The sequence below is a fragment of the Mobula hypostoma genome, chromosome 23 (assembly GCF_963921235.1).
Source record: "Mobula hypostoma chromosome 23, sMobHyp1.1, whole genome shotgun sequence".
Classification (NCBI taxonomy): Eukaryota; Metazoa; Chordata; class Chondrichthyes; order Myliobatiformes; family Myliobatidae; genus Mobula; species Mobula hypostoma.
This window is the reverse complement of record NC_086119.1, coordinates 31,515,670-31,531,687: the sequence shown is the minus strand read 5'-3', so window position 1 is coordinate 31,531,687 and position 16,018 is coordinate 31,515,670. Positions and strand designations below refer to the sequence as shown.

The following is a 16,018-nucleotide window of genomic DNA, read 5'->3' as shown; positions in this document are numbered from 1 at the left end:
ACAAAGTGTGAGTGATGGATGGAGATCCCCTCGGAGGGCAAGAGGAGATCCAGTACCTGATATGAATCAGCGAAGTCTGGCTTCGTAAAAAAAAAGACCACATTCATATGAATGTAAGAGATGATTAGAATCAGGCCATTCAGTCCCTTAAGCCTGATCTGCCCTTCTAATGTTAGAAATGGCAGTGAATTCATCAGGAGGTAAAAATAAAAATAAAATCCTATAGATGCTTAAAAACTGAAAAAAAAAACACCACCAGAAAATACAGGAAGCATTCAGCAGGTTGAATGATGTTAGAACTGACAAAATTCAGACAATTCTGATACTTTCCGTTTTTGTTTCAGTTTATTCAGCATCTGTAGTTTACTTTTTGGTTTTCAACTGTGATCTTATTGAATGGCAGAGCAAGCTCGAAGAGTCCTGCTCTTGTTTTCCACTTTCAGATGAATGCAGTCTTTCTTTTACTTAGCCAGACTTGGTTGTCTCATGTATCAGCAAAATAAACAAGTTAGTCATTCCAACCTGCCACTCCCATTCTAAGCCACCTGCATCTACATTTTCCAATCCCACACTTCATTATAAATTGATATTTATTGCAGCTTTATAAGCTCACAGGACAAAAGAAAAACAGTGTCAAAGTTACAAGAGGTTCTGCAAATGCTGGAAATCTTGAGCAAAACAAGCAAAATGCTGAAGGAGCTGAGCAGGTCTTGCAACATCTATAGAAGGAAATAGAAATACACAGTTGATATTTCAGGCATCAGAATCAGATTTAATATCACCGGCATATATCATGAAATTTGTTGTCTTTGCAGCAACAGTACAAAGCAATACATAATAATACAGAAAAAATGTGAATTACAGTAAATATTTATATAAATAGTTAAATAAGCAGGGCAAAAATTTAAAAAAAAATAAAAACTAGTTAGGTAGTGTTCATGGGTTCAATGTCCATTCAGAAATCGCATGGCAGAAGGCAAGAAGCTGTACCTGAATCATTGAGTGTGTGCCTTCAGGCTCCTGTACCTCCTTCCTGATGGTAGGAATTAGAAGAAGGCATGTCCAAGGTGATGGGGGTACTTAATGAAGGACGCCACCTTTTTGAGGCATTGCCTCCTTGAGGATGGCCTGGGTACTAAAGAGGTTAATGCTCAAGGGTGGTGCTGACTAAGTTTACAACTCTCTGCAGCTTATTTCAGTCCTGTGCAGTAGCCGCCGCCATCCCCAGACAGTGATGCAGACAGTTAGAGCGTTCTCCACGGTACATCTGTCGACAGTTTTGAGTGTCCTTGGTGACGTACCAAATCTCCTCAAACTCCTAATGAAACATAGCCGCTGTTGTGCCTTCTTTGTAGCTGCATCCATATGTTGGGTTCAGAATAGATCCTCGGAGGCCGGGACTGTCTTGGTCCAAAGCGTCGATTATTTACTTCATTCCACAGATTCTGCCTGATGCGCTGAATTCCTCCAGCATTTTGTGCATGTTGCTGAAAAAGAATCTCTAACCTTTCCCTCCAAAGTATTGCTCGAGAGCAGATAGCGATAGCAAGGCAAGCTCTGTATCGGTGCAGTGGGTAGTGCTGCTGCCTCTCAGCTGCGGTAGCCAGGATTCGGCCCTGATCGCTGGTAATTTGCATTTTCACGGTCTGCTTGTGAGTGCAAGGGTTCCACCCCACATCCCACATCCCAAAAGCGTGTGGGACAGTGGGTTTATTAGCCTTGGTGTGCAGATGATACGGGGGTGTGGACAAATCAATGTGGGGTTGATAGACGCGCGAGAAAGAACGGGTTACAGGATAATAAATGGGTGAACGCTCTGAGAGCAGTCATCAACTTAATGGGCCGAATGCCCTCATGCTGTAACAAAAAAATGAAAGTTTCTGTAATACCTAAAGTTTTCCTTTCGGTATTACAGAAATGACCAAGATTTCCTTTGGTCACTGAAGCAATTATTTTCTGCCTATGGTTGTATCTAAAATTCTCAAAATTATACTGAGCCACTAGTTATTGGCAAATTCTGTTCCAATAAAAGTACAACTATTGAGATCAATTCTTTCCTTGATAGCTTTTGTTGTGCACATTACAAAACCTTCTCATACAGACCATATCAAACTACAAACATATATCCAATGTATGTCGTAAATGGGGTTTAAGTAAATACTTGTCCAGTTACTGTATTGTGGACTTTTCTGACTGTATTGATTCTGTCAGCTGTTGCTCTATTTAGAGATTCTGCCCCTTTGAATTGAATAGCTGGCGTCAGATGTTTGTTTCTTCAGCAAATTCCAGAAGTGCTATTCATTGTGAAACATTCCAAAAGCTGGAAAAATCCATTCGCTCTGCTTGTTCTGCGGCCATTACATCAGCATCTGCTCTGCCTGCCACCACACCTGACTTGTTTCCGGACAAGTAATTCTGCACGTTCTCTGAAGGTCCCGTGGATAGGGGTTCGGGGTTCCTCTGTGTCCAGCGAAGCCAGCCACCAGTGGGTTAAAGGCTGACAAATGATGCATGCCCTTTGGTGATGGATGTGCTTTCCAGCAATTCTCTGGTCAGTAATGGTTAAATCAGAATGAACATCCCACGAGTGCAGCATTTTCTTGTCCACAAGAGGCCCCAGCCAGCTGAGGAAGTGTTTGGTTCTCACAGTGAAGTTAGGTGGGAAGACACAAAGAGCCAAATTTTTCTGCAGAGCTAGCACAAGCGATTATTCAGATACTGTAAGTCCAGAGTAACGCACACAAAATGCTGGAGGAACTCAGCAGGTCAGGCAACACCTATGGAGAGGAATAAAGAACTGGGGTTTCGGTCTGAGACTCTTAATCAGGATCCTGAGGGTCTTGTCCCAAAACAATGGGTCTTTATTCCTCTCCACAGATGTTGCCTGACTTGTTGAGTTCCTCCAGCATTTTTATCTTTCTTTGTGTGGAGTTCTCCACTTTTAGTTGATGGTTTCCTTTTGGTCTTGCACATGTTTGAATGCCCTATTGGCGTGTATTTATATTTCATTGCAAGGTGCACCCATTGTTAATGAGCCTTTCACAAAACAACGCCTAGACGCGGTGAGAAAGAATGCCGTTTTCCTTGGTGGGGAGCATTATAACTAGGTTGCACTGCTTCGCTGATTGGTAGAATGGTTGTGGGAAAAAAAGCTCGTTCAGCAAGTGTCAGAGACTGGAATTTGATGCCTGAAAGGTGGTGGAGGCAGGAAACCTCACCACGCTGAAACAGTCGTCTAATCGAGCAGTTGACCCATAGTCCTGCGGGTCGTGGCTTTAAGAGCTCAAAACTGCAATTGGCCTAGAATTCACTTTTGGTTGGCATGGATATTGTGAGCCAGCTGGTCTCCTTCTGTGCCATAAATTCTAATTTCTAATAGATCGGACTAATAACCAAGTGAATAACTGCTTGGAGTTAGTTGAATCAGCATGGATAGAAAAAGTGGATTCTTCTCACTTAAAGCCCACTCACACTATTCATTATTAACTGGGGTTGTCTTTTTCAGCTGGCCGATAACACAGTCTATGCCCCTTCTGTTCCAGGGCATTAAACCTTGGCTGGGTAAGATGACTCAGGGTGCAAATATGTTGGCTATATTTTGCACGTCCGGTTTGGAATTTGCTCCACCCAATCCGGGTATTTGAGACTTCTGCCTTGTGTGCTGCTCAGGGCCATGAGTTTTTTTGGGGCTTCCGAAGGTCGAGACAAAGCAGAGTGGAGCATGCTAGTCTCTGGTAATTAAGGAGCACCAGTTTTTCCGGCTCCTGTTATTTTGAGTCACTAAAGGTGCACACGGCCCCATTTTTATTTACTTAAGAGTAATACAACAGAGAAACGGACCCTTTGGCCCAAGTTGTCTAAACTAACCACAGCATCTTCCCTGCTAGTCCTGTGTGTCCAGGTTTGGCCCCATAAACCTACAACCCGCCCCTGTCCCCTTTGTGTACCTAGCCAAATGTTTCTTAAATGTTGCAGTTGTATCTGCCTTGACCACTTCCTTGTAACTCCTTTACAAAGAGAGTAGTGAGTACCTGGCAAGTTATTTCAGGTACTCACTGCCCTCTTTGTAAAGAAGTTACCCCAGATCTATTTTAAATCTCTTCCCTCTTGTAACTGTGCCCTCTAGATTTTGACTCTTCAACCCTGGGGTTAAGACTGACTGTTCACCTTATCCATACCCCCCTATAGGTCCTCTCTCATTGTCTAGAATAGTCAATCTCTCCCTATAATGCAGGTCCCTTTAGTCCGACCAGCATCCTTATAGACCTCTTCCACACCCTCTGCAACATTACGTACCCTGCAACTTAATATCTCTGCTCCTAAGCCCAATGTCCTGACTGAAGGCCAACATGCTAAATGCCTTCTTCACTGCTCTGTCTACTTGCTCAGCCAATTTCAATGAGCTGTGCACTTGTACTCCAAGTTCCCTCTGTTCCACAGCCCCCAGTGCCCTGCCATGTACTGTATAGGTCCTACCCTGATTTGACTGTCCAAAATGCATCACCTTGGACTTATCTACATTGAGATCCATTTACCATTCCTCAGCCCATCTCCCTGACAGATCAAGATCTCTTTGCAGTTCATTGTAACCTGCTTCACTATCAATAAGAATCCCTAATTTAGTATCATCAGCAGGGTTGGTTATCGTGTCATATACATTCACATCCAAATCGATGATAGCGGTCCCAATCCACCCCACTAGTCACAGGCCTCCAGTCAGAAAGTCAACCTGCAATAAGCACCCTACTTCCTATCTTCGAGGCATTTCTGAATCCATCTCGCTAGCTCCCCACTGAATCCCATGTGACCAAATCTTCCAGAACAGTCTGCCATGCTGAACTTTGTCATAGGCCTTACTAAAGTCCACGTAGACAACATCTGCTACTCTTCCCTTATCCATCCCCTTAGTTACTTCAAAAGATTTGTCAGAATGATCTCCCATGCACAAAACCATTCTGACTATCCCTGATTAGGCATTGACTATCTAAGTGATGGTAGATCTTCTCCATCAGAATTCCTGCTGTTAACTTTGCTCACTGGCCTGTACTTTGTACCTTTCGTGAGCAATGGAAGAACATCAGCTACCTTCCAATCTTCTGGAACTTCGCCAGTTGCTAACATAGAACATAGAATAGTACAGCATTTTACAGGCCCTTCGGTCCATAATGTTGTGCTGACCCTCAAACCCTGCCTCCCATATTCACTAGGGTATCTGCCTCCACCACTGACTCAGGCAGTGCATTCCACGCACCAACCATTCTCTGAGTAAAAAACCTTCCTCTAATATCCCCCTTGAACTTCCCACCCCTTACCTTAAAGCCATGTCCTCTTGTATTGAGCAGTGGTGTCCTGGGGAAGAGGCGTTGGCTATCCGCTCTATCTATTCCTCTTAATATCTTGTACACCTCTATCATGTCTCCCCTCATCCTCCTTCTCTCCAAAGAATAAAGCCCTAGCTCCCTTAATCTCTGATCATAATCCATACTCTCTAAACCAGGCAGCATCCTGGTAAATCTCCTCTGTACCATTTACAATACTTCCACATCATTCCTATAGTGAGGTGACCAGAACTGGACACAGTACTCCAAGTGTGGCCTAACCAGAGTCTTATAGAGCTGCGTCATTATATCGCGACTCTTAAACTTTATCCCTCAACTTATGAAAGCTAACACCCCATAAGCTTTCTTAACTACCCTATCTACCTATGAGGCAACTTTCAGGGATCTGTGGACATGTACCCCCAGATCCCTCTGCTCCTCCACACTACAAAGTATCCTGCCATTTACTTTGTACTCTGCCTTGGAGTTTGCCCTTTCAAAGTGTATCACCCCACACTTCTCCGGGTTGAACTCCATCTGCCACTTCTCAGCCCACTTCTGCATCCTGTCAATGTCTCTCTGCAATCTTCGACAATCCTCTACACTATCTACAACACCCCCACCCTTTGTGTCATCTGCAGACTTGCCAACCCACCCTTCTACCCCCACATCCAGGTCGTTAATAAATATCGTGAAAAGTAGAGATTCCAGAATGGATCCTTGTGGGACACCACTAGTCACAACCCTCCAATCTGAATGTACTCCCTCCACTACGACCCTCTGCCTTTTGCAGGCAAGCCAATTCTGAATCCACCTGGCCAGACTTCCCTGGATCCCATGCCTTCTGACTTTCTGAATAAGCCTACCGTGTGGAACCTTGTCAAATGCCTTACTAAAATCCATGTAGATCACATCCTCTGCACTACCCTCATCTATATGCCTGGTCAGCTCCTCAAAGAACTCTATCAGGCTTGTTAGACACAATCTGCCCTTCACAAAGCCATGCTGACTGTCCCTGATCAGACCATGGTTCTCTAAATGCCCATAGATCCTATCTCTAAGAATCTTTTCCAACAGCTTTCCCACCACAGACGTAAGGCTCACTGGTCTATAATTACCCGGACTATCCCTACTAACAAAAAACAAATATCTCTACAAGGGTCTGCAGTTTTTTTCCTGGCCTCCCAGAAGGTTTACACTTCACTTACAATTTAAATGTTTTACTTACAGTAAATGTACCACCATTTAAACTAAATAGTAGGGGATTGGTTCTACAGCATGGCAAAGTATGGATCAGGTAAAAGGGAAGGAGAGTATAGGAGAGGTTACTGAAGTCTCCAGAATAAAGAATAAGACAAAAAAATTGAGGACACCATAAGAACTTGACTTCAGGCAACATAGAGATAAAATTGAAAAGAAGGGCATTGAATACGGACTGAAGGTGTTACATTTGAATGCACTCAGTACACAGAATAAGATGATCTTGCAGCACAGTTAGAAATTGGCAGCTATGACACTGTGGGCATCACAGAGCTGTGGTTGGAAGAAGAGCAGAGCTGGGAGCTTAACAGCAAAGGATACACATCATATAGAAAGGGCAAGCAGGTGGACAGAAGGTGGTTTTGTTTGTAAAAATGAAATCAAACCCTTAAAAAGAAGTGACAGAGGATCATAAGATAAAGAGTCCATGTCATTAGAGTCAAGAAAGTGCAAGAATAAAAAGGCCCTAGTGTGAAATTTATAGAGGCCTCTGAACAGTAGCCAGGATGTGGGAGTACAAATTACAACAGGAGATAGAAAAGGCTTGTAAAAAGGGCAATAATACAATGGTCATTTGGGGTGTTCAATATGTAGGTAGATTGGGAAAATTGGGTTAATGCTGGGTCCTAAGAGAAGGAATTTGTTCAATGCCTACAAGGTGGCTTTTCCTACTAGGGAAAGGCAGTTCTGGATTAGGTACTGTGTACTAAACCAGATTTGATTAGGGAAATTAAGGTAAAGGAATAATTGGGAGGTAGTGATAATATGATAGAATTCACCTTGCAGTTTGAGAGGGAGAAGCTAAAATCAGGTGTAATCAGTATACACGAGAGATTCTGCAGATGCTGGAAATCCAGAGTAGCACACACAAAATGCTGGAGGAACTCAGCAGGTCAGGCAGCATCTATGGAAGTGAATACAGTCATCGTTTCGGGCCGAAAGACGCTGGAGAAGAAGGTGGCAGAGGGGAATAGCTAGAAGACCATAGGTAAAGCCAGATGGGCAGGAAAGGTAAAGGGCAAAGAAGTAGGAATCCAGTAGGATACACTATTGTGGTTGAGTAAAGTTGACTACAGAGGCATGAAAGGTGAGCTGGCCAAAGTTGATTGGAAGGAGACATTAGCAGGAATGATAGTAGAGTAGCATTGGCTAGATTCCTGGAACTAATTTGAAAGATGTAGGATCAATTTATCCCAAAGAAGAAGCATTCTAAAGGGAGAATGAAGCAGTTGTGCCCAATGAGGAGCAAAGTCAAAGACAGCATAAAGGCGAAAGAGAGGGCATACAATATAGTAAAAACTAGTGAGAAGAGCTAGAGGATTGCAAAGCTTTTAAAAGCCAACAGAAGGCAACTAAAAATCAATAAGGGGAGAATAAAAAATTAAGGTAAGCTAGCCAGTAATATAAAAGAGGGTAACAAAAGGTTTATTTCTGATATGTGAAGAGTTAGAGATGCAAGAGTGGATATTGAACCACTGGAAAAAAATGCTGGAGAGGTGGTACTGAGGGACAGAGAAATGATGGGCAGGTTGAATAAATATTTTGTGTTAGTCTTCACTGTGGAAGGTAGCAGAAGCTGCCAGAAAATTGAGAACGTGAGGGGGTAAATGTAAGTGTCATCGGTATTGTTAAGGAGAAGGAACTTGGAAAGCTGAAAGGTCGGAGGGTAGGTAAGTCACCTAGACCAGAACTCCAGGGTTCTGAAAGAGGTAGATGAAGAGATTGTGGAGGCATCCTTGAAGATTCATCAGTTTCTAGAATAGTTCCAGACAACTCGAAAATTGCCAATGTCACTCCATTCTTTAAGAAGGGAGAGAGGCAGAAGAAAGGAAATTATTGGCCAATTAGCCTGACTTCAGTGGTTGGGAAGATGTTGGGGTCTAGTGTTAAGGATGAAGTTTTGGGGTCCTTGGTGACGTATGATAAAATAGACCAAGGTTAACGTGCTTTCCGTAAAGGGGAAATCTTGCCTGACAAGTTTGTTGGGATTCTTTGAGGCAGGATATTCACAGGAAAACCAGTGGATTTTGTTTGACAAGGTGCTGCACGTGAGGCTGCTAAACAAGATCGGAGTCCATGGTATTACATGAAGGTATTAGCACATACAGAAGATTGGTTGACTTGCAGAAGGCAAAGAGTGGGAATAAAGGTTTTTCTGGTTGGCTGTCAGTGACTGGTGGTGTTCTGCAGGGTTTGGTGTTGGGTCCGCTACTTTTCACGTTATATGTCAATGATTTGGATGGTGGAATTGATGACATTGTGGCTGCATTTGCGGACGATACAAATATAGGTAGAGGGGCAAGAGGTGTAGAGGAAATGGAGGCAGTAGAAAGACTTAGATTAGGAGAATGGGCAAAGAGATAGATGGAATACAGTGTAGGAAAGTGTATGTCATACACTTAGCTGGAAGAAATAAAGGTGGAGGCTACTTTCTAAACTGGGAGTAAATTCAGAAATTGGAGGTCTAAAGGGACTTGGCATACTTAGTGCAAGATGCTCTGCAGGGTAATTTGCAGTTTGAGTCAGTAGTAAGGAAGGCAGATACTTTGTTAGCATTTGTGTGAAAAGGACTAGAATATAAAAGCAAAGATGGAATACTTAAGTCTTATACGATGTTGGTCAGAACACATTTAGAGTTATATGAGCAGCTTTGGGTCACAAATCTAAGAAAGGATCTGCTGGCATTGGAGAGGGACCAGTGGAGGCTCGTAAGAATGATCCCAGAATGAAAGGACAGTATTTGAGGAGTGTGTGATGGCCTTGGGCCTGTACTTCCTGGAGTTTATAAGAATGATGGTGGGGGGGGGGGGATCTAATTGAAACTTATCAAACATTAAAAGGCTTAGATATAGGGGTCATAGAAAAGATGTTTCCAATAGTGGAGGTGGCTAGGACCTCAGAATCGAAGTACATCCCTTAGAACAGAGATGAGGAGGAATTTTCTTAGCCAGAGGTTGGTGAATCTGTGGACTTTATTGCCACAGACGTTCTGTGGAGGCCAAGTCATTGGGTATACAGTGAATTCCAGTTATCTGAGACACGTAGGGACCAGTACATTTTGGCCCAATTAAGCAACTGTCCTAAGAAGCTGAAGTTTCATGGAAATAGTTAGAAAGGTATAAAAAAGACAAACTGTGTAACAAATTAAATATTGAGATGAAGTATAGAACAAATTAGAACATACCAGTAGTGCTACAGTCATATAAAACTGGTCTAGTTCCTAATAATTATTGGTGGAGGAATTCATCAAATGTATGCAATAAACCAAATCAGCCCAGATACCTGGTACAGATAATGGATTGCCTTCATACAATGCAGTGGTTGATTGAATCTTCATTTTCATTGTAACATTCAGTATGATTGTCGGTACCTTCAAATTCTTTGTAATTCTTAGCTTGTTGAAGTAGTGAAATCATTTCATTTTCACTCACAGCCTTTTTGGCATCTCCAAGCCTGAATGCTTGAAACTGCCGTGAGCTGAACAATTCAGAATTGTCTTACTGCTTACTTTTCGCCAACGGACTGTGACAAAAATCACTGCTTTTTGAACACAAACACAAGCAACTGACACTATTTAAAAACTGTTTGCGCTGAGCACAGTGTAGCGTTCAACAGCCACATAAGTGTGCACAACTGACACTAGTTAGAACCTATTCAGCAACATTCTCCTGTCCCAATTAAGCGGCATAGTGTCCTAAATGAAGAAGGGGAATTCCAGCAATTTTCTTGATGTTTCTATTCTTTAAGAGTTGTCACAAATAAATGGCTCTCCCAATAGCCCAGTTAACTGGAATCCACTATATTTGAAACACAGTGCAATGTTAGGTGCTCCCCAACTACCACTTCATTTACTTGGCCTGCCTCGTTCATCAAGAGGAGGTGCTGCATTGCTTCTTCAGGTACCTTCCTCTATTCTACCATTCCACCATTCCAGCATTGAGCAAATGTATACGAAGCATTGCTGCAGGAAAGCAGCATCCATCGTCAAGGTCCCCCATGCTTAAGTCGTGCTCGCTTCTCGCTGCTGCTATCGGGAAGAAGGTACAAACAACAGGAATTCTGCAGATGCTGGAAATTCAAGCAACACACGTAAAAGTTGCTGGTGAACGCAGCAGGCCAGGCAGCATCTCTAGGAAGAGGTACAGTTGACGTTTCAGGCCAAGACCCTTCGTCAGGACTAACTGAAGGAAGAGTGAGTAAGGGATTTGAAAGTTGGAGGGGGAGGGGGAGATCCAAAATGATAGGAGAAGACAGGAGGGGGAGGGGTGGAGCCAAGAGCTGGACAGGTGATAGGCAAAAGGGATACGAGAGGATCATGGGACAGGAGGTCCAGGAAGAAAGACAAGGGGCGGGGGGGGACCCAGAGGATGGGCAAGGGGTATATTCAGAGGGACAGAGGGAGAAAAAGGAGAGTGAGAGAAAGAATGTGTGTATAAAAATAAGTAACAGATGGGGTACGAGGGGGAGGTGGGGCATTAGCGGAAGTTAGAGAAGTCGATGTTCATGCCATCAGGTTGGAGGCTACTCAGACGGAATATAAGGTGTTGTTCCTCCAACCTGAGTGTGGCTTCATCTTTACAGTAGAGGAGGCCGTGGATAGTCATGTCAGAATGGGAATGGGATGTGGAATGAAAATGTGTGGCCACTGGGAGATCCTGCTTTCTCTGGCGGACAGAGCGTAGGTGTTCAGCAAAGCAATCTCCCAGTCTGCGTCGGGTCTCGCCAATATATAAAAGGCCACATCAGGAGCCATCAAAAACGCCATCCCCTTCTCGCAATTCCTCCATCTCCGCCGCATCTGCTCTCAGGATGAGGCTTTTCATTCTAAGACGAGGGAGATGTCTTCCTTTTTTAAAGAAAGGGGATTCCCTTCCTCCACTATCAACTCTGCTCTTAAACGCATCTCCCCCATTTCACGTACATCTGCTCTCACTCCATCCTCCCACCATCCCACTAGGAATAGGGTTCCCCTGGTCCTCACCTACCACCCCACCAGCCTCTGGGTCCAACATATTATTCTCCGTAACTTCCGCCATCTCCAATGGGATCCCACCACTAAGCACATCTTTCCCTCCCCCCCTCCGCCGCATTCCGCAGGGATCGCTCCCTACGCAACTCCCTTGTCCATTCGTTCCCCCCCCCATCTCTCCCCACTGATCTCCCTCCTGGCACTTATCCGTGTAAGCGGAACAAGTGCTACACATGCCCTTACACTTCCTCCCTTACCACCATTCAGGGCCCCAAACAGTCCTTCCAGGTGAGGCAACACTTCACCTGTGAGTCGGCTGGGGTGATATACTGCGTCCGGTGCTCCCGATGTGGCCTTTTATATATTGGCGAGACCCGACGCAGACTGGGAGACCGCTTTGCTGAACACCTACACTCTGTCCGCCAGAGAAAGCAGGATCTCCCAGTGGCCACACATTTTAATTCCACATCCCATTCCCATTCTGACATGTCTATCCACGGCCTCCTCTACTATAAAGATGAAGCCACACTCGGAGGAACAACACCTTATATTCCGTCTGGGTAGCCTCCAACCTGATGGCATGAACATCGACTTCTCTAACTTCCGCTAATGCCCCACCTCCCCCTCGTACCCCATCTGTTACTTATTTTTATACACACATTCTTTCTCTCACTCTCCTTTTTCTCCCTCTGTCCCTCTGAATATACCCCTTGCCCATCCTTTGGGTCCCCCCCCCCCCGTCTTTCTTCCCGGACCTCCTGTCCCATGATCCTCTCATATCCCCTTTGCCAATCACCTGTCCAGCTCTTGGCTCCATCCCTCCCCCTCCTGTCTTCTCCTATCATTTTGGATCTCCCCCTCCCCCTCCAACTTTCAAATCCCTTACTCACTCTTCCTTCAGTTAGTCCTGACGAAGGGTCTCGGCCTGAAATGTCGACTGTACCTCTTCCTAGAGATGCTGCCTGGCCTGCTGCGTTCACCAGCAACTTTTATGGGAAGAAGGTACAGTAGCCTCAGGGCTCACACCACCAGGTTCAGGAACAGTTATTACCCCTCAGCCATCAGTCTCTTGGACCAAAGGGGATAACTTCACTCAACTTCACTTGCCCCATCATTGAAGTGGTCCCGTAACTTATGGATTCACTTTCAAGGATTCTTCATCTCATGTTCTCGATATTTATTGCTTATTTATTTTTTATTGTTATTTCTTTATATTTTGTATTTGAACAATTCGTTGTCTTTTGCACATTGGTTGAACGCTCAATTTTTGGTCGTTCATTGATTCCATTGTGGTTATTATTGTGTGGATTTATTGAGTATGCCCACAAGAAAATGAATCTCAGGGTTGTATATGGTGACATATATGTACTTGGATATTAAATTTACTTTGAATTTTGAAATATATTTTGTGTGAGGAAGTCATCTTGGATGCACCATGCAAATTTCATCCCATCCAGGCCCCCTGCACTTTGGGGGCCCAGTTGAAATCAGGAAAATTGAAGCCCTAACTTACTATTCTCACAACTAGGTGAAACCTCTTGACACGTCTGCTCCTCAGTTCCCAGGATTGTGGGATTGGGGGTCCCAACAATGGTGGTCTTCCCCTTATTTTCACGTTCTACCCAAATGGCCTCCTTTGATGATTCTGAAGAATAGACAGCTGTTATGTCCTTTATGGAAAAGGGAACACCCCTCCACTATTACCCGTTCCTCTTTCACACCTAAAGAATCGGTATCACAGAACACTGAACCGCCAGTCTTGCTCTTTGCTCAGCGTGTTTCTGTTATGACCACAATATCCCAGTCCCTAGAGGCAATTCACAGCCCCAGTTCATCTTCCTTGCCTGTTAAGCCACATGCATTGAAATAGAAGGGATTTAAAGTAGTGGTCCTATCTGCCCTTTCAATGTAAAATGACTATCCTGATTCCCTGGTTTATACTTTGTTTCCTGTTGTCTAGACCTGGTACAGCCCACAGCTGCAACTCATGGTTCCTGGTACGTGGCCCGTAATGAAAGTGTAGCCGAGCTTGCCTTTGGCCAGTGATAAAGTGTTTGCTCAACTGTTGCCAGCATTAACCCACAAGACAATTGGTCTGCCCCAGTAAACTCCATGCACGACTGAATCACTCCCCTACCCCTCAAGCCTGCTCCACTATTTCATAAGGCTAATTTTAAGCTTTTGCTGTTGCAAGCCTTTGTTTTCAGACATAGTGTTTGCAGCCCCCTCACTAATAAAGAATCATTTCTTAAAAGTAACCATCCATATGTGGTTAAACACAAGATATTTTGCAGGTGCCGGATATCTTGAGTTCCTTCAGCATTCTGTGTGTGTTATCCAAGCTTGTTCTTTGGAGGTGGATTTTTTTCATCACTCCTTTCAACCTACCTGACTGTTACTTACCCGACCTCTCGCCTGCACACAGACTTTAATGTTAAGTTCTGTTTGAAACAATGGGAAGTTTTTCTTTGTTAGACACTTAGTATAAATGAAAGTGTAGAGGTGGTGTGTGTGAGGCATTTAATTCCTTGGCTTCATGGAAGGGGTAGCCACAAGGCAGGCCTGTGTGTCCTCACAGCAGCGGCTGACTTGCACTGCTCTCAGATTAGTCCTGGAGGCATGCTGGGCGTTGAGGAAGATTCAAGGGGGTTGTGGACGTGCGAGGTGGAGATGAAGCATGGTAAGGAGAGATCTTGCAGTTCCTTTTAGATACCAGATGAGCCCCAGTAAACTCCACCTCTCCTGGGTCTACAAGAAAACCTTTGCTAGGCCCAATGCGCTCCTTGTTTCTCTAGGAACACCAGAGAGCTCTCTAATAAACACTAATTCAAATAATAGTAAATCAGTCTTTTTCTGTGCAGGATTCAGAATCAGAATCAGAACCAGGTTCATTATCTCCAGCATGTGACATGAAATTTGTTCACTTAGCAGCAGCAGTTCAGTGCAATACATAATCTAGCAGAGAGAGAGAAAAAAAGAATAACTAAAATAAAACATAATAAATAGACAAGTAAATCAATTACATATATTGAATAGATTATTTTAAAAATGTGCAAAAACAGAAATACTGTATATTTTAAAAAGTGAGGTAGTGTCCAAAGCTTCAAAGTCTATTTAGGACCTGGATGGCAGAGGGGAAGAAGCTGTTCCTGAATCGCTGAGTGTGTGTCTTCAGGCTTCTGTATCTCCTACCTGATGGTAACAGTGAGAAAAGTGCATGCCCTGGGTGCTGGAGGTCTTTAATAATGGACGCTGCCTTTCTGAGACAGTCTGGTCAGTGACTGCATATGATGCCTTCTAAAACAGGTTACCTCAATCATTTCCAGTTTGGATAGTTGGTATTTTATTTTACCAGTAATACCTTCATGGCTTTTCAATAAGATTTTATACAGTAACTTAATATTTGGGTGCAAAATATAATGAAAGGTTATTGATCTGAAACGTCCACTGTTTAAAATATCAGATGTTGATCAGTGTTTTCCAGCATTTTCTTCCTGTAATTTAAACATGAGTCCTCTTATATTCAGAGTTTCAGTTCAGAAAGAACTGTAGCTGAAATATTGCAAGTTAATGACCTTTTTTTTCCCATTTCTCTTCATCAAGGTGCAAGTTCTTCAGCTTAACTGAAACTCCTGAAGACTACACCATAATCGTCGATGAAGAGGGCTTCAAAGGTGAGAGAACCTAATTTACTGATGCCTTGGTTGTACTTATTAATGAGGGAGGTCATTACTGCTATATGAACTTTGCAAAATGTTGATAAAGCCAGTGATGACAGCTGTTATGACTGAATTAGCAGCTGACTCTCGATGGGAAGTTCATATGTAAATGCCTACACAACAGTGGCCTAATGAACCAAGATACTGTCAGTGCCAATGGGAGTTAGTAGATAGAAATTAAGAAGCTCTTATAATCTGCTCGACAACTTGTTATTTTCATTGGATTTCAAATGCTCTGTTATTGCTGCTGTTCGCCAGTGTATTCTTAATATAATTGATCTGTCCCTGCCTATTTGTGTCTTTACACATGCTGCAAGACCACTTTCAAAGTAGGATTGGATCTAATTTTAAATCAGGGTGATTGGAGACAGTGCTTTTGAAATAAGTTGAGCACTGATACTTTTCCAAAAAATGTAACTTACTTGTAACATTTGCAAATAAATAAAAATACACAGAGTAATGTTTCATTCTGTTTGCTTCTAATATTTACATAATGTCAGTGTAATATCATTTTTTCTTTCGTATACATTCTGTGAGCAGTAACTGCAGGTTCTAGCTCCTCTGTCTGCAAATGGTGGGAAGGTCTTAAACTGTGTCCTTTCGCCACTGAGCCGGCATTCGGCTTTGGTGCATCCTTCAGCTCAACGCCCTCGACCTTGGAAAGTGTCGTTCTCCAGCAGTCAGTTATGGATGGACCCCTGCACTGAAAGACCACCAAGTTTCAGGCAGATCTGAGGGCAGCTTTCACGGAC

General features: G+C 43.5%; 1 protein-coding gene across 1 annotated transcript in view; it reads left to right on the top strand.

Annotated features, from left to right (window-relative positions):
• The window catches only part of LOC134336744 (cytosolic arginine sensor for mTORC1 subunit 2), a 195,793-nt gene that overhangs the window by 64,782 nt on the left and 114,993 nt on the right, over positions 1 to 16,018 (top strand). The window contains exon 2 of the mRNA XM_063031165.1: positions 15,151 to 15,221. Within this exon, the coding sequence (XP_062887235.1) occupies positions 15,151 to 15,221 (71 nt within the window). The remainder of the gene's footprint in view (positions 1 to 15,150; positions 15,222 to 16,018) is intronic.